Source organism: Pimephales promelas, chromosome 18, assembly GCF_988280905.1.
Source record: "Pimephales promelas chromosome 18, fPimPro1.hap1.1, whole genome shotgun sequence".
NCBI lineage: Eukaryota > Metazoa > Chordata > Actinopteri > Cypriniformes > Leuciscidae > Pimephales > Pimephales promelas.
This window is the reverse complement of record NC_142786.1, coordinates 1545124-1570000: the sequence shown is the minus strand read 5'-3', so window position 1 is coordinate 1570000 and position 24877 is coordinate 1545124. Positions and strand designations below refer to the sequence as shown.

At 38.5% G+C, this 24877-nt stretch overlaps 1 protein-coding gene across 1 annotated transcript in view; it reads right to left on the bottom strand.

Moving 5' to 3' along the window:
- Positions 1 to 24661, bottom strand: part of slc45a4a (solute carrier family 45 member 4a) — a 52484-nt gene extending 27823 nt beyond the window's left edge. Inside the window, exons 1-3 of the mRNA XM_039678322.2 lie at positions 24489 to 24661; positions 23419 to 23504; positions 612 to 1403 (exon numbers count right to left, since the gene is read on the bottom strand). Of these exons, the coding sequence (XP_039534256.2) occupies positions 612 to 894 (283 nt within the window). The 5' untranslated portion in view covers positions 895 to 1403; positions 23419 to 23504; positions 24489 to 24661. The remainder of the gene's footprint in view (positions 1 to 611; positions 1404 to 23418; positions 23505 to 24488) is intronic.
- Between the last annotated feature and the right edge of the window lie 216 nt (positions 24662 to 24877).

Here is a 24877-nt window from a genome sequence, read left to right as displayed (position 1 = left end):
CCCGAACCCTGAACCTTCCCGTCGCGCACGCTAACCCGAACCCTGAACCTTCCCGTCGCGCACGCTAACCCAAACCCTGAACCTTCCCGTCGCGCGCGCTAACCCGAACCCTGAACCTACCCGTCGCGCACGCTAACCCCACCCCTGAACCTTCCCGTCGCGCGCGCTAACCCGAACCCTGAACCTTCCCATCCATACAGCGTTAGCGGTTCAACTTGTTGAGACTGTTTTCCAAAGATGGCTCCAAGTAGGCTACATTTGATCAGTTCATTAATTCCCAGGGAATTGAAAACATGAGCTTGGCGTCGCTATAGGAACCGAGTTCCTGCTTTCTTGGAAGAGATAAGAAAAGAAAAGAAAAGATTAAGAAAACATGAAGAGATTTCAAGAAAGAGATACCTACTATATCAAAACATAAGATTATTCAGATCATACAAGCCTTTGGTTAAAGCAACAGCAGGTGTTCTGACTGTAAACCCGACGCCAGACGCCAGCACATGTCTCTCTCACACACACACACACTCACTCACAGTGATGTGCTTATCAGGCCGTGTTTCGTTTTTCTGATCAGGTTTGTTGTGATGTGAATGTTTGTGGTCAGGAAGTCTCACCGATCTGCAGCAGCACAGGCGTGACCAGCGCCGTCTCCATGGCATAGCAGAACTCTCTCCCGAACATGACGGCTCCGTGCATCACCCACTGGCGCAGTGGGATCCGGTCTATAGAAACCTCACTGACGGACTCCTCCTGACACTCCAAGCCCTGCCCTCCGACCCCGCCCACTCCATTAGCCCCGCCCCCTCCTCCGTGTTTCTCCGCGGGCGGCCCCAGGGCCTGCATCTGCACGGCGTCGGCCTCGGTGTTCTGCGGGGCCATCCTCGCTGTCGTCGGCATGCACTCGGAGCACGGGTCACGTGTGGCTCCACGCACGGCCAACGGCAAACACACACAAATCTAGGAAGAACAAAGCCTTTCCGTCGAGGAGCTCAGCCGTGGATCGGTATATATCCTGAAACGTGGCGTTTGAATAAGGCCTCCTGCCGGAGCCCTGGGACGGGCCGAGTCGCGGGATTTGGGTCGGACAGGGGAGGATATGACTCTATCATGAGGTCACTCCCGCGGGTGTGATGTATGTCAGTGTGTATGTGTGGGTGAGTGTGTGTGTGTGGGTGTATGTGTGTGTGTATGTGCATGTACTGGTGTGTGTTTGTGTCTGTGTGTGAAGGTATGTTTACTGTCTACTGGAAACAGTAAAAATCCATATCAATTGCCATTCAGTTAATACCAGTTTCATGATTTGTATAGAGGCGGTGCTGTAGAGGGCGGAGGGCAGGCCGAGGGGTGAAGGGCAGGAGAAACCAGACGGAAAGCACCGGAGAATCCCCATGGAGTGACCGATCAATCTGAAAGAGGGAAGGAGAGAGAGAGAGAGAGAGAGAGTGATTTAAATTCACAAAAAGGTCTCACACAATATGCATGAACTTTTATGCCCATCAATGCATGTTTTTTATTGCAAATAAATGCATGTACTTTTATGCCCATCAATGCATGTACTTATGCCCATAAATAAATGTTTTTTATGCCCATAAATGCATTAACTTTTATGCCCATCAATGCATGTACTTTCATGCCCATCAATGCATGTACTTTTATGCCCATAAATGCATGTTTTTATGCCCAGAAATGCATGTACTTTTATGCTCATCAATGCATGAACTTTTATGCCCATTAATGCATGTACTTACGCCCATAAATGCATGTACTTATGCCCATCAATGCATGTACTTATGCCCATAAATGCATGTTTTTATGCCCATAAATGCATGTACTTTTATGCCCATCAATGCATGTACTTATGCCCATCAATGCATGTTTTTATGCCCATAAATGCATGAACTTTTATGCCCATAAATGCATGTACTTGTGCCCATAAACGCATGTTTTATGCCCATAAATGCATGTAATTTTATGCTCATAAATGCATGAACTTTTATACCCATCAATGCATGTTTTTTTATGCCCATCAATGCATGAATTTTTATGCACTTTTATCCAAAGTAAATTACATTGCGTTCAATTACATTTGATGAGTTCATGCATTTCCTTGGAATTGACCCCATGACCTTGGTGTTGCGAGCACCATGCTCTGTGGTGTTGTTCACACATGCAAGACTCACTGACTCAATGCTAAGGTTGTTTCCATCATATTAAGCCCCGCCCCATATTATTTCCCGCTCAATAGCAGCAGAAAAACAGCAGAATTAACATATTTGGCGGGATTATACGTGGAGCTTTCAGAGATTAGCACTAAACATGCGGCTGTGATTATGGCACGTTTCAGGACCGGACGGAAATTCGAGTTAAAAGTCCAAAGCATTAAAGTGTGCGCAAACAATCAGCTCCGCGGCGGCCCTTCATAACCCTCTTAACACGACTGAGATGTGCGGTCTAGAGGGCTCTTTGAGACCCAACACAATGCACTTCACTTAAGGTTCACACTGGAGTAACAGAGCCCACTTTGTGCTTGTGGGCACAAGTCTCCTGATTACACCACGCTGCTATTTACGGCTCAGAGGATTCAGAAACCAGGCAAAGAGGAAGAGAAACAAGCATTTCCTGAATGCCACACCAAAAACAAACACTGAGCAAACCAGTCAGTCAGTCCGCGTGTGTAAAAGTGACGCTGTGCTCTTCCTCCTAAAGCTGCATTACTGTATCAGGACTGGGCTTCCTGGTTGTTTTAGCGTAAGATCTCAGGCTCCTGCGGGCTTGTTTATCATGTGAGACTCTGATTAGACACAAATACTATCAGATTACAGCTCTGTTCTGTGTAGTAATGAAGTGCGGGGCACTTAAATATCATGCATTTGCAACAGCTGACTAGGATTCCCATGTGCCACTTAGGGGTCACGGGGGCGAATGTCTGATCTGCCAGCTGATTGGTTATCTAATCCAGAGTCAACGGGACACACAGGATCTGCTCCCAAATCTACTGAGCTGCTTATGTAGTCAGATTAAATGAATCAAAAGCAGTAAGAAGCATTCACAGAGGTAACAAAGTTAATTTAGTAAACTAAATGCATTTCAATAACCACTGCAGGGAATAAAAATATAGAAGTTGGCAAACTAAAGCAAGACTCATTTCTATTTATAAACATTTTGTAAAATATTATTCAATATTGTGATATTATTTAATATAGATTTAATCTTGAAAATATACAAATATTCTATTTTGAAAAATAGTTGGACAGACATATTCAAGTAAAACAATAAATCCCTGAATGCATTACAACCAGTGGAAAAAAAACATCAGTAAATAAAGCAAGACAAATCTTTTATTATAAATATCATGTCAGGTATTATACAATATTATGGTATTAATTTAATGTGTATACAATATTGAAATATTGATATTTAAGACAAAAGTTCATTATAAATATTTAAATGATTACACAATATTATTGTATTAATTTAATGTGTATAAAATATTGAAACATTGATATTTAAGACAAACGTTAATTATAAATATTTAAATGATTACATAATATTATTGTATTAATTTAATGTGTATAAAATATTGAAATATTGATATTTAAGACAAAAGTTCATTATAAATATTTAAATGATTACACAATATTATTGTATTAATTTAATGTGCATAAAATATTGAAATATTGATATTTAATACAAAAGTCAATTATAAATATTTAAATGATTACACAATATTATTGTATTAATTTAATGTGCATAAAATATTGAAATTTAAGACAAAAGTTAATTATAAATATTTAAATGATTACACAATATTATTGTATTAATTTAATGTGTATAAAATATTGAAATATTGATATTTAAGACAAAAGTTCATTATAAATATTTAAATGATTACACAATATTATTGTACTAATTTAATGTGTATAAAATATTGAAATATTGATATTTAATACAAAAGTCAATTATAAATATTTAAATGATTACACAATATTATTGTATTAATTTAATGTGCATAAAATATTGAAATTTAAGACAAAAGTTAATTATAAATATTTAAATGATTACACAATATTATTGTATTAATTTAATGTGTATAAAATATTGAAATATTGATATTTTTATTACAAAAGTCAAATCATAAATATTTAAATGATTACACAATATTATTGTATTAATTTAATGTGCATAAAATATTGAAATTTAAGACAAAAGTTAATTATAAATATTTAAATGATTACACAATATTATTGTATTAATTTAATGTGTATAAAATATTGAAATATTGATATTTAAGACAAAAGTTCATTATAAATATTTAAATGATTACACAATATTATTGTACTAATTTAATGTGTATAAAATATTGAAATATTGATATTTAATACAAAAGTCAATTATAAATATTTAAATGATTACACAATATTATTGTATTAATTTAATGTGCATAAAATATTGAAATTTAAGACAAAAGTTAATTATAAATATTTAAATGATTACACAATATTATTGTATTAATTTAATGTGCATAAAATAAGGAATAGACACATTTTTTTAAACTAATTTTAATTTAAAAGGGACAGATATTTACCCCAAATAAATTCTGTTTTTTACTTAATTCAAAAGGCGGCATTGCATAATAAATATTTCTGTGTCATGTATTTTTATTCTTTTTTAGAGATTCACATCATTATCTTTGTCAGGGTGGATTCAAGTAGGAGTTTGGCAGAGTTTCTTCGGTCTGTCGATGTGTAGAAACATCAGACAGCATGACAGTGAGCTGCATAATAAAGACTTCAGAGTCTGCTCACTATATATATATATATACACATGAGAGTTGGGTACCGTCTGACAGACTCCCAGCCGAGACTCTGTGCCGTCCATCATTCCTCAGCCATCATTTCAAACAAAGTGTTGAGTTTCCCCAAAGCGGCACGAGAGCTTCACGCCATTAGCAATAAGCCAATAAACGCGCGTATTACAGAATCAGACACAATCAAAATCATCTCGTAAGTGTGTCGAGCCGCTCTCCTCGGGGCTTTTGGCAAACGGGGCCTGTCATGTGAGAAGGGAACAGGGGCCCGAACGGGTCGCGCTGGATCCGGTTCCACTGTGGAAAAACTTCTCAAGGCCTGTCAGAGGATCGCTGCGGTTCTGCAGGAGACGACTCGAACCGCACCGATTCACACACACACACACACACACACGGAGAGACCGCCTGATCGATAAACACAACATGAAGAACAGGTGAACGGGCCAACGAGGACTAGGGGAGTGTGGGAACAATCCCAAAAATGATTGGGATGCTCTCAATGTGCATTTTCACCAAGATGCATGCAATGCCATTTATTCTAGAAAGGTGCTTTATGTTATTAATGCACAGGAGGAGCACTAACGGTTAATAAAGCTTGTGTTACACGCTAAACATCTCTCCCGTGAGCGACACGTGCACACTTAAATCAGGGACGGAGAGGTGCCGAGATGCCTCTTAAAGTTCAAGGTTATAAACTATTTTAGATACTGACTAGGTTTAGCAAATAGCATAACATGCAAATCTGCAGCTAGTTTAACCTGTTAATCCCCAACACCTGCGATCACATGACCCTCCGGCATCCAAACATGACAATAACACACCACATTTCCTCAGTCAGCAATCAACAATCGATCTCTCACACTCATTAGCAGCGCTTCAGCATGACTGACATCTCAATGTTACGCAAGAGAAAGAGAGAGAGAGAGAGAGAGAGAGAGAGAGAGAGAGAGAGAGAGAGAGAGAGAGAGAGAGAGAGAGAGAGAGAGGCACACGAGGGGCCGTCTGAACTCTTCATGTCAAACGGGTCGCACACTTCACTTTCACTACTAATAATTGAAAATAAAAATAATTATATATAAAAAAAGAAGTGGAACTTCAAAATAAATGAGAGTATTAAAATATTAATTGCTTGAAATATGATTGGAATCAAAAAGGAAAATATAGTTGCAAAATGTGCTGTCATATCAGCTACATGAAATTATAATTAGAACATTATAATTGTGTGATTGGGAAATGGATTTTAATGGTTTTTGCAATCAGGATCTCAAAAATGATATAAAAATTGGATTTAGGATTTAAAAATTTGGATTTTATCGGCTTTCAAATATAAAGAATTATCGGTTATCGTTATCGGCCAAAATGTTCATATCGGTGCATCCCTACAGTCACACATGTGCGACCAGTAAATTTGCCCCTTTTTTTTTTACACGTTAAACGTTTATTTGGTGTCAAAGTGAAATGTAAAAGGGCCATTTCACTTTGGTATGTTCTTCCCGTCTAGCAACCACCCTGAACACCTTAGCAACACCCTAGCAACCACCTAGCAACACCCTAGCAACCACCCAAAACACCCTAGCAACCACCTAGCAACACTCTAGCAACCTCCCAGAACACCCTAGCAACCACCTAGCAACCATCCAGAACATCTTAGCAACACCCTAGCAACCACCCAGAACACCCTAGCAACCGGGTGGTGAGTTTTGCCACTGCAAGCACCACTTCACATTTTCTTCAGGAAATGTACATTCTAGTTTGTTTTGTTGTTGTTTTTCATGAAGGATAATAGGATAATGAACTAACGATTCAAGAAATATAAGAAATTACAATGTGCTGTTTCAAATTTAAAGTATTTATTAGTAATACAGTGGAAATTAGTAGAATTTACGAATTAGTTGTTGATTTACAGTGTGTGCCTCTAAATGTTCTGTTGGTCTGGAGCCCTGATAAGCGATTAACATGAGTGACGACGTCATAAACTAACGTGGTTGAACATCAGTTTACGACAATATGGTTTCGGGAAACAGTCGTGACTCGCTAGTTTTCTTCAACGATGCATCGTACTGTATCAGCGAAGCAGCGAGTTACAGCGTTTACGGGAAACATGTCTTCCGACCAATCAAATCTAAGAACCATAATTAACCGTTATATAATAAAACATGGATTAAATTCTGACTGATGTTTTTGCATTGTCACTTACAGTATTCAGATAAAACAATTGCATAATACAGATACCAATACTATAGCAATTACTAAAAAGAAAAGCCTGTTATTGGCATCTGTCAGGAACCCAGTGCAACACTGCACAGCTGACCCAGATTACACTGGCTAAGTTTCATAGGCCACGCTGACTGCAGTCGAGGTATCGGGTTTATATTTGGACGTGTAAAACCTCCTCCCCCATCCGGCCTACATCCATCTGCTGATCCCGGGGAACCAGATCCAGATATTGGGGACTATTCGGATCAGTTTATCCAAGGTTCACGAGGCACACACGGAGATCAGGTCAGGCAATACCTGATCCAAATCACAATAGCCCACTGTGAAATATTTCACAACTACGGTCAGACATAACAAAAACACACAGTGTGAAGTAATTGACCATTTGGCCTCACGAGTAGCGTGTGTGTGTGAATCACAAGAGCGCCAGGACATCGTGCTCAGACAAACTGGCTTTCACTTTGGCTGTTTGTGTGAATGTGATCAAACCCTTAACACTAATTATTAAACTTTAACGTGCAGCATTTGATTCCTCCTCAACAAGATCACCGTGATTGGATAGGCTTCATCATGTGTGTTTAAGTAACTCAACTCAAGACAGTATACAGTATAGCAGTGATAGCAAAATAGTTTGTTTTTGAGATCAGTGGAAACACTTTACAGTAAGGTTCATAAGTTAGCATAGTTAATGTGTTAAAGGTGCCTTCTGGAACAAAAAATCAAAAAATATTCCATATTCCATAACAGATGGGGGCAGTATACCTCCAGAAAATGTGTTGTGCCGCTGCCGCACGCACTCACGTCTTCAAACAACACAAACGAGCGCTGTTTTGCTCTCTTTCTCCGCATATTATTCAAATAATTTGACACGATAGTAAAAGGTCGGAAGACCGCAGTTTCACGTGAAGCATTTGGAGATTTTTAGAGATCAGAGACTAAATGAACAACATCTCAACACTAAATGATGAAGACCGACTCAGACGCCTGTCTCAAAAACAAGCTGTTGCATTTCGACGATATGGGAAAATAAAAGCCTGCAGGCTATTATTTTAAGTTTACGGTATTCGTTTTGTTCATATTACACTTTTATTGTTAGTTTGAATTAATTTGACAGACAGCATTCGCTGATGTTGTTCAACCTAGCGAAATTCAGAGCTGCCAGCTCTCACGAATTCACCGTGAGACACATGCAATTAACACTTAGCAAGCAGGTTAGTTAAGCTCTCAGATTCTGTCAATTTTATTATGCAATTCAAACAATAAATACCGTTTTGGCGCTTGTACATGTTACACCACAGATCCCTAGCGCACGTGAACCGATCATCTCTACTAGCTAATGGAAAAAGAACCCGAACACTGTTGAAAGATACAGTATGCTACAACTTACCAAAATGTATTCCTCATGCATAATGTCGACCAATCATTTTTTGAACTCTTCCCTGAACTGAAATGTAGTAATGGGCTGTATTTCCACACGACTGACATCAGGTTCAAGTACACACACAAGCCGGCGCTAGCGCGACTCACTCGTGTACTGCAGTTTGGCTGGTGGTAATGTTGCCCGGCCGCATACCGCCTCCCATGGCCGGAACTGGTATTACGACACCTACCGGGCCGGGGCTAGTAATTTAGCATGCTAATTTAGGTTTATATCTCGGCAGCACTATAACTTGTCAGTTTTTTAATTACATCATTGCACTTATTTCTTCTCATTCTTTTGATGCGTGTAGCTCATTTTTTGGATATTTTTACCTCAATTATTACATATGCCACCTTTAACTGACATGAACTAACCATGAGCAATACATTTGTTACTGTATTTTTAAATCTTTGTTAATGGTAGTTAATTAAAATAAAGCTGTTCATTGTTTGTTAATGTTAGTTCATAGTGCATTCATTAATGTTTAAGATTGTAATAAAGTATTAGTAAATGTTTAAAAAAATGTGCATCTTTCCTGTCATTTTGCACCTAATCTCATCTCGCTCTACTCTCCCTCTACTCTCGCCCTACTCTCGCTCTACTCTCTCTCTACTCTCGCTCTACTCTCTCTCTACTCTCGCCCTACTCTCTCTCTAGTCTCTACTCTCACTCCTTACACTCTCGCTCTACTATCGCTCTACTCTCTCTCTACTCTCGCTCTACTCTCTCTCTAGTCTCTACTCTCACTCCTTACACTCTCGCTCTACTATCGCTCTACTCTGGCTCCTTACACTCTCGCTCTACTCTCGCTCTACTCTCTCCCTCTACTCTCGCTCTACTATCGCTCTACTCTCTCTCTAGTCTCTACTCTCACTCTACTCTCACTCCTTACACTCTCGCTCTACTATCGCTCTACTCTCTCTCTACTCTCGCTCTACTCTCTCTCTAGTCTCTACTCTCACTCCTTACACTCTCGCTCTACTATCGCTCTACTCTCTCTCTACTCTCGCTCTACTCTCTCTCTAGTCTCTACTCTCACTCCTTACACTCTCGCTCTACTATCGCTCTACTCTGGCTCCTTACACTCTCGCTCTACTCTCGCTCTACTCTCTCCCTCTACTCTCGCTCTACTATCGCTCTACTCTCTCTCTAGTCTCTACTCTCACTCTACTCTCACTCCTTACACTCTCGCCCTACTCTCGCTCTACTCTCTCTCTAGTCTCTACTCTCACTCTACTCTCACTCCTTACACTCTCGCCCTACTCTCGCTCTACTCTCTCTCTAGTCTCTACTCTCACTCCTTACACTCTCGCTCTACTATCGCTCTACTCTCTCGCTCTACTCTCGCTCTACTCTCTCCTAATCTCTCTCTAGTCTCTACTCTCACTCCTTACACTCTCGCTCTACTCTCGCTCTACTCTCGCTCTACTCTCGCTCTACACTCTCGCTCTACTCTCTCTCTCTACTCTCGCCCTACTCTCGCTCTACTCTCTCTCTACTCTCGCCCTACTCTCGCTCTACTCTCTCTCTAGTCTCTACTCTCACTCCTTACACTCTCGCTCTACTATCGCTCTACTCTGGCTCCTTACACTCTCGCTCTACTCTCGCTCTACTCTCTCCCTCTACTCTCGCCCTACTCTCGCTCCTTACACTCTCGCTCTACTCTCGCTCTACTCTCTCCCTCTACTCTCGCCCTACTCTCGCTCCTTACACTCTCGCTCTACTCTCGCTCTACTCTCTCCCTCTACTCTCGCTCTATTCTCGCTCTACTCTCGCTCTACTCTCCCTCTACTCTCCCTCTACTCTCGCTCTACTCTCTCCCTCTACTCTCGCCCTACTCTCGCTCCTTACACTCTCGCTCTACTCTCGCTCTACTCTCTCCCTCTATTCTCGCTCTACTCTCGCTCTACTCTCCCTCTACTCTCGCTCTACTATCGCTCTACTCTGGCTCCTTACACTCTCGCTCTACTCTCTCCCTCTACTCTCGCCCTACTCTCGCTCCTTACACTCTCGCTCTACTCTCGCTCTACTCTCTCCCTCTACTCTCGCCCTACTCTCGCTCCTTACACTCTCGCTCTACTCTCGCTCTACTCTCTCGCTCTACTCTCTCCCTCTACTCTCGCTCTATTCTCGCTCTACTCTCGCTCTACTCTCTCCCTCTACTCTCTCCCTCTACTCTCGCCCTACTCTCGCTCCTTACACTCTCGCTCTACTCTCGCTCTACTCTCTCCCTCTATTCTCGCTCTACTCTCGCTCTACTCTCTCCCTCTACTCTCTCCCTCTACTCTCGCCCTACTCTCGCTCCTTACACTCTCGCTCTACTCTTGCTCTACTCTCTCCCTCTACTCTCGCCCTACTCTCGCTCCTTACACTCTCGCTCTACTCTCGCTCTACTCTCTCCCTCTATTCTCGCTCTACTCTCGCTCTACTCTCTCCCTCTACTCTCTCCCTCTACTCTCGCCCTACTCTCGCTCCTTACACTCTCGCTCTACTCTCGCTCTACTCTCGCCCTACTCTCGCTCTACTCTCTCTCTACTCTCGCTCTACTCTCGCTCTACTCTCGCTCTACTCTCCCTCTACTCTCCCTCTACTCTCCCTCTACTCTCGCTCTACTCTCGCTCTACTCTCACCCTACTCTCGCCCTACTCTCTCTCTACTCTCGCTCTACTCTCGCTCTACTCTCGCTCTACTCTCTACTCTCCCTCTACTCTCGCTCTACTCTCGCTCTACTCTCGCTCTACTCTCGCTCTACTCTCGCCCTACTCTCGCTCTACTCTCTCTCTACTCTCGCTCTACTCTCGCTCTACTCTCGCTCTACTCTCCCTCTACTCTCCCTCTACTCTCCCTCTACTCTCCCTCTACTCTCGCTCTACTCTCCCTCTACTCTCCCTCTACTCTCCCTCTACTCTCCCTCTACTCTCCCTCTACTCTCCCTCTACTCTCGCTCTACTCTCGCTCTACTCTGCATGAGCTCCTCAGGAATGTAAACAAACCCTGCAGGTGTGTGTGTGTGTGTGTGTGTGTGACGCAGTGCTGCAGTGCAGGAGGAGAAGCCTAATGTGTGACATCATCAACACACCAAATCTTCCCTCTCAGCCTCTCACTGCGCAAACACACACACACACACATGCTTAACTTAAGCGTCAGCAGGTTGTGTGTCCAGGTCAGCTTTTGTAACCAGCTCTTCTAGTGACTCATCTTGCTGACTGACACACACACACACACACACACACAAAGAGAAAGAATTTAAAGGGCCAGTACTGCATCACATGATCCTGCACGTGCATTCCTGCGTCAACCCGTCAAGAGTGAAGATCACTCTAATCCACAACATACGACAACTAAACAATGACGGTGTAATTAGCCAGGGATTATGACGATGATGTTAAGCATGCTATTAAACTGTCTGGAAACCTCTCGCATCTATTTGACCGGCAAAGAGAAACAATGACAGCAACAACATCCTCCAGCACAGAACTAAAGCAGCCATTTAGATTAAACATGAGCCCGTTAAATATACATAGTTCTGTCATGTAACTCTAGATGGCGCCGGCTGATCGTGCCTCAACTCAGGGCTGATTACACGACACCGTTTTCAACTAAAAACCGTTTTGGCTGTTCGTTTATATGACACCAGCTTTTTGGAGACTTTTGAAAACGGTCTCCAAAAACGTGAATCTCTGAAAACGATGACGTCATGCAGGGATGGGCAACGATTAATCGCGATTAATCGCATCCAAAATAAAGGTTTGTGTTTACATAATATATGTGTGTGTAGTGTGTATAATTATTTTGTATATATAAATACCCACACATGCATGTATATATTTAAGAAATATGTGCATGTATATATTTTATATATATTGTATACAATATATATTGTATATATATATATAAATATTTATATAAATATAAATATTTGATATATTAATAACACATTTTTCATAAATATATACATGCATGTGTGGGTATTTATATATACAGTACAAATTAATTATACACACTACACACACATATATACTATGTAAAAACAAACTTTTATTTTGGATGCGATTAATCGCGATTAATCGTTGCCCATCCCTATTGGTTCCTGCTGTATATCAGTAGCCAATGAGCTCGCAGCTCAAACTTCACAGTTCTGTCACAGTTCATCAGAAAGCCTCCACCAGTGTAGATCCGCTACGGGTAACTCATGTACACTATATTGTACAGTATGTGTGTTACTTGCTCACAGCAGTGTGTCGTGTGTGTGTGTGTTGGCAGAAGCAAGTAGCAGATCTATTCAGCCAAGACCAAATACATCAACACCGTCATATCCATTATCCATTTATAATAGAAATTATAAATAAATCTATATACAGTATATACATGAAATATTTCTTAAATATATACATGCATGTGTGTGTATTTATATTTATATATACAAAATAATTATACACAGCGCACCCACATAATATTATGTAAACACAAACTTTTATTTTGGATGCGATTAATCGCGATTAACCCTTTGGGGTTCTTCGGGTCAATAATGACCTGAAGTCAATAATGACCCAATAATGACCCGAAGCGTTTAAATAAAAAAATGTTAAAAATCGTAGCTTCATCGGAATGGTCCGAAACTTGGTGACTTTAATGGTACTTGGTATATGAACACCCAAAAAAATTGGGGACAGGATTTGAAAAGTCTAAGTGGTCGTAAAAAAAAATAGTCACACTCAGGACCTTCGGGTCAAAAATGACCCGCATGGAAAATGAATGGGAAATTGGCAAAAATGTGAAAATACTGAGCTTTTTTGTGCGTACAATCTACAAATCAGCCACGATCTTAAAAAAAAGCACACAACAGCGAAGGGGTGAATCTATAAAATATCAAGAGTGCAAAACAGACACGTCCACACACACACACACACACAAACACACCTTTATAAACAAACACACCAAAAAATTCAGATTATACATGTGTTTTGCATTTTTAAAAAGCTCAGTTTGTCCACGAGATGGCATCCATCTAATTTCAAAAATTGCTTTTATGAGGCCTAGGCTTGACTCCGAAATGAAATACAGCTCTAATTTTTCGTATTTGTATATTTTTGTAAATTTTTGTATTTTTAAAAATGTTCTCAAAACACCAAAAAAGATAAAAATATAAACAGAAAAAATATTATTTAAAAAAGAAAATCATAATTTTTTTTTTACTTGTTTTTTATATGTTCCCGAGTGTGACTGTTAAACGAAGAACCCCAGAGGGTTAATCGTTTGACAGCCCAAATTTTGATGCATTTTTTTTAAAAAGAAAAACAAAGTTGTTTTGCTTCTCAAATAAATGCATCTTGATTTAAGAATGTTTTATACTGGAAAACCAGACAAAAATACAGTCATATTTTGCAGTGTGCAACCCAACAGAGGAGAAAAGGAGTACCTAAGGCTGTTTTCAGACATGCCCATTAGAAACTCCTCCTCCTCCTCATCATCATCATCGGCTGCCAGTAGAGACGGAGTCCAGTGTGTAACGCAAGCCGCTGTCCTGCCATAAAGCTCCCAAACAGAGGAGAGCACTTGCCGAGCCCTTGGCTTTCCTGGTAAGAGGTGATGCGGCTTTACGGCACTAAATTAAGAGCAACTCTGCGGATCTATAAGTGGACCGACATCTACGTAAAACGCTCTTATGGAAAACAAACAACTGACACAAAGCTCAGACGAGTACACAACATTTCACGGCATCAACGTGAGCTTTATTTATCTCTGACACGATCGATTAAGTGCACGGCTGCGGCGGACTACGAGGTGACGGGGACATTGTGGCCGGTTGAGGGTGAAGTCAGATCACATGGGGCGGCAGGTGTTTGGGACAGGCCGGGTGTCGATGTTGGGCCTGACCCAGTTTGGGTGAGGTGTTGGGTTGCACTGGTCTGCATGGGGCCGTCCGTCTGGCTGAGGCAGCATTAACAAACATTAGCTTCTTCTCTTACTCCAGTCTGATGAAACGGGCATTGACTGTGCCGGCTCAGCATTAATTATGGCAACAGATTGGTAAAACGAGTTGCATGGCAACAGAGAAAAACCCGGGCTAAAGGATGCGGATGCTATTACAGGACTGGAAGACACAATGCACAAAAACATACATGTTTGCAATCTAAATGAATATGAAAAGAACCACAAATAAGGGCTACAAAATTTGGCCAAAATTGTGATTATATATAAATATGGCTATGCAATAATAATAATTGTTATTATTATGAATAGAATTACTAAATAAAAATGAAAAATTAGTTTTATTAGTTATTAGTTTAGTTTATAAAAGTATACTTTTATCCAAAATAAAAGTTTGTGTTTACATAATATATGTGGGTGCACTGTGTAGAATTATTTTGTGTGTGTATATATATATACATGCATGTATATTTAAGAAAAAAATATTATTTATATATAAAATATTTATATTTATATAAATTAGATATAAATCTATACACAGTATTTATATGAAAATATTTATGTACAAATAAATGTGTATTTATATATATAAAATAATTATACACAGTGTACCCACATATATTATGCAAACACAAACCTTTATTTTGGATGCGATTAATCGCGATTAATCGTTTGACAGCCCGACTGTGAACTGAAGAAATGGTATGACCTTCATGGAAAGTGAGCCCTTTGCCACAGACAGACGACCTCTTATGTCGAAAACTACTCCGAGTGTATGCAAACACATTGAAAAACACAACAGATCTGCCCCGTAAGCTGCCTTTCTGTCCACAACAAATGCATGCAATCTGATCCATGCGTCCTGAAAGCGAGCCTCACACGTGGATGATCCGGACCGGCAGCTTGCGCTCGACATCCCTGCCGAGGGATCAGCTCACAATTCAGACTTTTTAACTCGCAATTGTGAGTTTATATGTCATAAATCTGACACACACAAAAAATTAGGGCTGTGCAAAAATTAATTGCGATTAATCACATCCAAAATAAAAGTCTGTGTTTACATAATATATTTGTATGTGCTGTATATACTGTAATTATTTTGTATATATAAATACACACACGTCACATGCATGTATATATTTAAGAAAATGTGTTATTCATATATAAAATACTTATATTTATATAATATAGATTATGTATTTATATATATATACAGAATTTAAGCGCAAATAATTCTTAAATATATACATGCATGCATACACTCTAAAAAATGCTGGGTTGTTTTAACCCAATTTTGGGTCAAATATGGACAAACCCTAAATGTTGGGTTAAAAATGTAATGTAAAAAATTAACCCAACGGCTGGGTTAGTCCATATTTGACCCAAAGTTGGGTTAAAATAACCCAGCATTTTTTAGAGTGTAGGTATTTATATATACAAAATGATTATATACAGCACACACAAATATATTATGTAAACACAGACTTTTATTTTGGATGCGATTAATCATAATTAATTTTGCACAGCCCTAAAAAAAATATTATCATTTCCTGGTGGAAACGAGTTTAAATATTTATACTCGATTTTATAGTTTTCACTTTAATTTTATTCAAAGGTTTAGTCATTTTGTTGTGTTTTTTTTTCTTTTTTTTTTATCTATTACTTATTCAGTTTTACTTATTTTAGCACTTAATATACAAAACTTAATACAAAAATGAGAAATGTTGCTTTTGCAAACATTGAAATAGTGTTTCTTTATATTTTATTTTATTTTATTTTAAAGGAGTCATTTTTTTATGGTTTTAATTTTAGTTTACGCACTTAATTTTGCTTATTTTTTTAAATCCTATATTTTTCAGTATTCAAAAAAAAAAATTTAGAACGTAAATTTCTTGTCCATCATCATGCATTCATTTTCCTCCCCATTTTTCTACTGCATCATTTATAATATATCATAATGCATGTCTAAAACATCCCTAAAATGCTGTCTAGGTTTCTTGTTGTGTATTAGTCAACAGTCTAGACGAGTCTAACCCTTCTTGAATATTTAGTTCACAAAGCAGTCTTTGTTTGTGCATTTTTTGCTGCAGTTATAAGAGCTGTTAGTTAATTATTCCACACACACACACACACACACACACACAAACACACACACTTTAATTATTCATCAATCTGCTTTGAATTATTAATGTTAATTCAAATGTTCAGTTTGGAAGGTCTGGCTCCCAAAATGAACTCTTCACATAATTATTTTTTTCCAGTTTTGTCTATCCGCAGCGTTGACACACACACACACACACACACACGCCGTGCATTACGCAAGCAAGAATACATATTAGTGAAAAATCATCACCAGTTATAATAACCTGCATTTAATGCGATCTATTTTGGTAACAAAACTCTTTCTAATGCAGATTATGTAATATAAAGTCTTAAGACACAAGACGACAAGATGCAGACAAACATCATTTTAATTAGATCATTAAAATGCATTAAAATTCCTCTTAAATATTACATTACAATTACACCGGTTTAACAGTGACGGGTGTGTAAAACACATTAAGTGACCTAGGTTGATGAACATTCACTGGAAAACAAACGCTAGTTATTTGTATTTCATCATCTTCTGAGCATCAGACAGCAGAATGCTATTATCTAAAGTAGTTAACATGTACGAGCAATGAGAAAAACTTCTAAACACATTTATTACTCTTTGTTATTTACTTACTAACACATTATTAAAATCAAAAGTTGTATGAAGAATGAACAGTTGTATTACTAGATGAAAAGTGACTATGCATTTTCTAATGTTAACTAATGTGTTCAAACAGAGTGCAGATGACCGGATTTGAGATCAGAGTCTCTAATGTCGCTCAGATCTGATGTCCAACGCCACAGCGAGGAGAAACTCTCACAGGCTTAGAGAGATTAGCAGAGTCAGTCATAATTTAATCGTCTTTAAAACGAGCTTCGAATGTGCAAAAGATCAACCTTTGTGAGGATGTTCAAACAAACCAGCCTCTGTCATGAACCCTAGTGAGCTCCCTACATAGTGTTCATGTCTCGGTCACGCACTGAGATTAGATTTTGAAGCCCAAACCCATTTTTGGTGAACTATCCCTTAAAGATTGCGGAAGAATCAAGAGAAATATGTGAAACTAAATACATTTTTATCCCATTTTTTTAATTATACGTATTGTTTAGTATTAGTATAATAAAAACTAAAATAAAAATAAAAATCTCATCAATTGAAATACAGTTGAAATAATATATAAATCCTATATTTTTCAGTATTAAAAAAAACTTAGAATGTAAATTTCTTGTCCATCATCATGCATTCATTTTCCTCCCCATTTTTATAATGCATCATTTATAATATATCATAATGCATGTCTAAAACATCCCTAAAATGCTGTCTAGGTTTTGTACATAGTTCTTGTTGTGTATAAATTTCTTAGATTTTTTTTAATTATACGTATTGTTTAGTATTGTCACATTGCTTTTATTAATAAAAACTAAAATAAAAATAAAAATCTCATCAATTGAAATACAGTTGAAATAAAATATAAATAATATATAAAAACTTAAGTGAGAATTAGAGGTTAAAATAAAATAAGCACATAATCAAATTTATAAAACTAACATATATATATATATATATATATATATATATATATATATATATATATATGCAGACGCAGAGAGGATCTGTCTGGCTCTCGAGTTAATGTTGTTGAACCAAAGCCAACTTTCTCTGAGCAACGAGCTGAGAAACTCACCTGGAGACTCACACACACACACACACACACACACACACACACACACACACACACAAAGGGCTAAAAAGCCACACAATAGAGGCGTGTTCACAAACACAAAACAACTTAGCAACCTCAGAGCGTTCCTAAAACATTACAAAAGCCACATAATCTCATAACAATGCGTGAACAAATGACAAGACGTTTCTTTCATCGACTCATGAAACCAGTTATCCAAGTCGACAGGCAACAAGTTTTGACAATCACCGGTACAACATCGTTGCAAATAAAACAATAAGCTCTGCAAACAAAGCACATGATGAATAATGTGGGAGAGTCCAGAGCACTGAACCGTACATCAGAAACATGGGAAGAGTTATGATACAAGCTCTGCGAGTCTGAGCTCTTCTCTGGTGTCTTTATCTGACGTTTAAGCTGATGAACTCTGAGGAGGAGGAGGAGGAGGAGGGTGAAGGACGAAGGAAGGTGTTTCGCACGATCGTTCCTGCTGTCTCGCACTAGCTCAGCCTGTGATCTGTGATCGTCTTCTCTATTATCACCTTATGACAAGCACACGTCAAAAAAGAATTGCAAGACATACCAAGAAACCAGAATAAACAGAGACTTTCTTGAATGCCCTATATATGACCCAGAACCATACATTCTTAAAGGAGTAGTTCACTTTTAAAAAACTTTTGCTGATAATTTACTCACCCCCATGTCATCCAAGATGTCCATGTCTTTCTTTCTTCAGTCGAAAAGAAATTAAGGTTTTTGATGAAAACATTCCAGGATTTTCTCCATATAATGGACTTCAATGGGGTCCAAACGGTTCAAGGTCCAAAAGACAGTTTCAGTGCAAACTACAAACTATTCAAAGGGCTTTAAACGACTCCAGACAATGAATAAGGGTCTTATCAAGCGAAACGAACAAATGAACAAATTGACTCTGGAAAAGATTAAATCATTTTGATAAACGAGTTCGAACAGGAGAGTCACGAACGCGCATCACAGAACAGAGCAAGGCGAGCATTTGAGCTTATAAAACTTAAACTTTGTTATTTATTTATTAAATGAGCGATCATTTCGCTTGATAAGACCCTTATTCATCGTCTGGAATCGTTTAAAGCCCTTTGAACAGTTTGTAGTTTGCACTGAAAGTGTCTTTTGAACCTTGAACAGTTTGGACCCCATTGAAGTCCATTATATGGAGAAAAATCCTGGAATGTTTTCATCAAAAACCTTCATTTCTTTTCGACTGAAGAAAGAAAGACACGGACATCTTGGATGACATGGGGGTGAGTAAATTATCAGCAAAAGTTTTTCTAAAAGTGAAATACTCCTTTAATAAATGCATCTTGTGCATGAAAAAAATATATAACAATAATAATACTCAGGGCTTGAAATTAACTTTTTTGATCACCAGACACTGTGGCTTGTGGTTTTCCAAAGTTACTCAGCACTCAACAGTTTCACTGGCCACAACTATGGGGAAAAACTGCCATATAGATGTTTTTAATATCATCTCATAATTTGGCTGCGGGTTTATTAGGCTGCTGTCACTTTAAGACCTGACGCACAGATCCAATACACTGTTACACATGCGTTTCTCAACAGTTTATGTTCACTTTAAACATAACTGACTGTGTTTATGTGAACACTCGCCATTTTGACATTATTTTGACTGTTTAAGCGCAATAAGCAGCGACTAATAACTGAATTTAGCACTGAAAGTCAGCTTTATGCACGCACAATTTAGGTGTTTGAGCTCAAAATCTGCAGGAATGAGCAATATCAAGCGCATTGAGCTCAATCCCATGATGACATTCAAGCCCTGTACCAATATTCACCCACAGCAAATGAAACGAGTGAGTGAGTGGAGGCGGGTTTGAGTGTCACAGAAAGAAAGGCTGGTTTCGTCTATCTATTCTGGGAAAAATGAGTATTGGAAGAGTTTAGAAATATGCATAAAAAAAGAAAAATCTACATTTTTGACATTGCACTATTATTTCAGATGCATTTTTAAAAGACTATAACCGGTTAATGCCCAGTGTCGATGTCATGCCCTGATAATAACCAGTCGTTATTAAATACATCAATCAAAATAAAATAAAAAAAGATGTGGAGACAAAAGGCATGTGTTCGTTTATCACGCTTTAAGTCCCACTCGAGCTTGTGAGGATGAAACCGCAGAGCACAACACCGGTCCTGGACTGAGAGGTCCTCAGTGTTGAGAGGCTTTTACTAAATAAAGATCTTATGCAACAGTCACCGAAGCCCTGTGCTCCTGTCCTTGTGTTGAGCGAGAAGAACACACTGCATTCATGAGCTCCACTCAATCCATGATTCGCACGCCAAGCGGCCTAGAGAAATACAAGCTCACGAAGGCACATTCGAAAGAACACCGCATTATAAAAAAGATACTCGGTTCTGATTGGTCAACTCGGCTAAAACACAAAGCATTATTCATAAAATCGCGTTTTTCAATAAAAAGTTGTGCAATGTACTGTAACACGACCTCGCTCCCGTGCCTTCATGCCTAAATCTGATATGTGCACATTCATTTGCTGTTACAATGCTTTCTTGTATCCCAAATGTAACAAAATATATATTACTCTCGTCACAATGTTACTCTGTCCTCAGCCAAACGACATCACCGGTTACACACATGATGAGCTGTGTGTGTGTGTCAATGTCTAACAGTCATCACCTACTCGTAAAGATTAATCAGTATATATGTTGATGTGTGTGTGTGTTTTGTTCATGCAGAAACCTTTAATAACACATGACAGGGCAGACAACACAAATAGTGTAACAGTAGACACACAAATATGCACAAACTTAAAAATAAAGGTTCTTAAATTCTCCCTGTGGTGATAATTAAGCTTTTTAAATGTTGTTTATATGTCTATGAGGTGTTTTAATACGCTTAACCGTGTGTAAATTCATAAGTGGACATTGCTGAGTATTTTCAGTGTACCAAAGACAGTCTCAAACACACGGTGTGAAATCGCTGGTGTTTCTGACGTCACAAACGACCTTGCAACCAATCAGATCAACGTGTGATCATCAACCAGTGAGTGGAGGCGGGGCTCATAGAATGAGGCAACGGTGTCGAGTTACATTCAATCTGTTTTTTAATTTTGGTGATCAAAGATGAGTTTAAAGCGATATAATAATTGACTGTAGAGTGCCGAAGTGATGACGTCACTTTTTAGGATGACTCCGGCGCAGAAGTTAGCGGCGCATCCCTCGATGGAAAACCTATGCATTTCCCCTATAGACTTTTGGAAAATCGCAAAAAATAAGATCTGTGTTTAACAAAGAGTTGTGACCCTTACACGTTTTGTCTATCAAGATAATCTTTACAAGTTAATCCAAAATGTGTACATTTTGAGGCCTATATAAAGTTAAAAAAAAACACAAGCAGGTTATAACTGGTGTGTTTTATGTCATAGATCAAAACGTGAAAATATATAGAGGCTTTGTTCACCACAGACCTTTTTTCATTCGATTTAGCAAAAAAAAAAAAACATTCAAAAATCCCATAAACTTTAGCGCGAGGGTGCTAAAATGCTAAACGGCTGTCAAGTGATAGTTGCGATTAATCGCATCCAAAATAAAAGTTTGTGTTTACATAATATATGTGGGTGCACTGTGTATAATTCTTTTATATATATATATATATATATATATATATATATATAAATACACACACATGCATGCATATTTAAGAAAAAAAAATATTTATATATAAAATATTTATATTTAGTTTAACGTCGTAACTTCGGCACTCTATTGACCTTATTTACCAGAGAAACGTGGGCGCCGTCACCTTTAGAATATTGTCTTTGAACTTCCGTTTTCGCGGTCGCTCTGTATATTTCTATGGCATCGCTGTCGGGGAGTAATTAGCTGGTGAAGTGGATTGACTTATTGTAGAGTTAACAAAAGTTATCATGAGCATTGTAATGTTTATCATGCAGATGTCTTAACAAATGTCGAGCAGTTCATTCATACCTGAAAATACAAACCGGAAGTCAAAAGACAACGAGCGCAGTGCTGAAAAGGGGCGGGGCTACATAAGGTCTATAGGGGGTCATTAAGATTTTTAGAAAAAAAAAAATCTCTTTTAAGAACATTTCCCTCTTTTGGTAATCAAAATGGTGGTTCTGCTTCACTGCAAAAACTCAGTTTTGGATCCTTTATTTGACTTTTTTTTTTTTAAATGTACATCAAGTCCTCTTTATACGAATTTGCAAAGAAAACAACTTGACAACAGGTTTCAGTAATCTGTGTTTAAGTGTTCTGGATTCATGCAAACGGCGGGCCGGCTGATCTAGACTGATGCGAAGCGTTCAGAAGCAGATTCAGCTCGAGGCACAACTCATCCGACACGCTTCACCAGCACCATTCACAAACACACCTCCACGGAAGCGTTTCTCACACACAAGCAAAAAGAAAAAGCTAATACATACTTGTACATACAGTTTATACCTCGCAATGTTGACTTTTCCCCCTCAGAATCCTGTTTACAACTGCGATATAAACTCACAATTCTGAGGAAAAACTCCAAATTGAGAGATAAAAACTTTTTTTATATATCTGATTTATTATGTTGTAGAAATAAGCTTCAACTGCACCCCGAAAGAGCCCAAAACAAGCAGATTTTAAACAAGTTTAACCTCGTCTCCCCATGAAAACCTCACGGAGTTTTGCAGCTAAGATTTCAGCTAACTCCTTTAAAGTTTGTAGTTCAGTAATTCGAAACTGTATATGACAAACTACTAGTTTCACATCGATCATGTGTTTCACGTGATCAGATCAAATTACACAACAGACAGGTTTTAACCTAACCACAATCCACTTTGGCAAAAAGCATAAGAAATAATAAAACAATGCAATTATTTAAATATATATATATATATATATGAAGAGTTCAGATGCAAAAGCCTCTAAATGCCATTTGAAATTTTCTTCTAAATGACCATATTTATCAAGCTTGTATATTTAAGTTCAGTAATTTCACTTAAATAACAATTAATAGGTAATCTTTATTGCCATTTAAGTGAAATTACTGAACTTAAATATACAAGCTTGATAAAAATGATCATTTTAGAAGAAAATTTCAAATGGCACTCAGAGGCTTTTGCATCTGAACTCTTCATATACTCACTGCCCACTCTAAGGATACAAAAGTAGAAACATTTTTTGACATACTTTTCTTGGATAACATGACATAAATATTAACAATCAAGCAGAGAGAATAAAAAAACAGCGTGACTCACCAAAAAGCCTTGAAAGCTTCATAAATATCCAGTCCGATTGCATACGAGAGCAGTGTCGTGTCTTCTGTCTGGATGAACAGAAGAACCTGCAGAGACCATCCAAACAAGGGTTAACCAAACACACTAACCTGCAGTAAACCACACACACATGCTTTGAATATTATGCAGACAAAGATCAATTTACATGCGATCTCACTGCACTCTCTGAGAAGAGTAAATACGTCACAGGACGCTGAGCTGTCATAAAGCTCATCAAATAAATAAAGCCTGCTCAGCCCAGTTTGACTTGAACACTGGCTTTTATATTGGGTTTGCATATTCAAATAAACATATGGAAAGGCAACAACCCTTTAAAAGAGTTTTATTTTATTATATTTTACTTTTTGCGTGTGAAAGAGCCCAAAAAAACACACAATACAAGTAAAATATCACAGTCTAATTTTGTTGCATGGAAAACAGAAGCTCTGGCATTCAGAAAACAGCTATGATTTTAATAAAGGGTTGGAACACCATATGGGTGAATCATATTTTGTGATTATATTGTTTGTTAAAGGATAGAAAGGATTTTTTTTTTTTTTTGCATACTGAAATTTCGTTTGTGAAGCTCATCATGAGATTTGGTGCAGTGACACTGAACGGGACAGCAGTTGTGTAACACACATCCATCATCTCTGCTACAGCAGGTTCACATTTAGACATCAGCTACTGAACATGATGCGAGGAAAACACTTTAAACTGGAGCTATAAAACTGCACTCGTCCACATATACACAACTTATGGATCATGCACCAGCCACTGTCAAGAAGCGACTAACACTGAATATCAATGTCAGACATTTATTCTGCATTAATTCAAACCCTTCGAGATGGAAACTACCGCATCCAGAACATTTATGAATCAAAACACCGCTGCTAATGTCAACCCAAGGATAAAACAGAATTACAGATGCTTGAACGATCAGATGTGAAGGATGACAACACACCGCACAGGACATCCATCATCATCATCATCATCATCATAAGACGCGCCGCAGCGCGAACGCAACACAGAAACATCGTAAACACACTCACCCTGACGTCAGCGCGTGCTGCTGGTTGTGTTTGTGTGTGTGTTTGTCTCTGTCAGAGCTGTTGTTGCTGCTGTTGTGGTGTTGCTTCTCTGCTCGGGTCCGGTTCTATTTTAATGCGCCTTTAAAGCAGGCGAAATCTCTCTGACAGACGCGAGCCGCTTCCGCCGACGGATATGGAGCTTCATTTGCATATGGGGGCGGGGCTTAGCATTTAAAGGTATCGACATCAGTGACCACCTGACTGACTGACACAAACTAGTGCGCTAGACTGAGAGACAACTGAGTATGTAGTGTGGACTTATGTGCAAAATATATATTACAACAGGGCTAGATGGTACAAGTTTATACAGAATACGCAAATAAAAATATTGCTAATACTTATAAATAAAC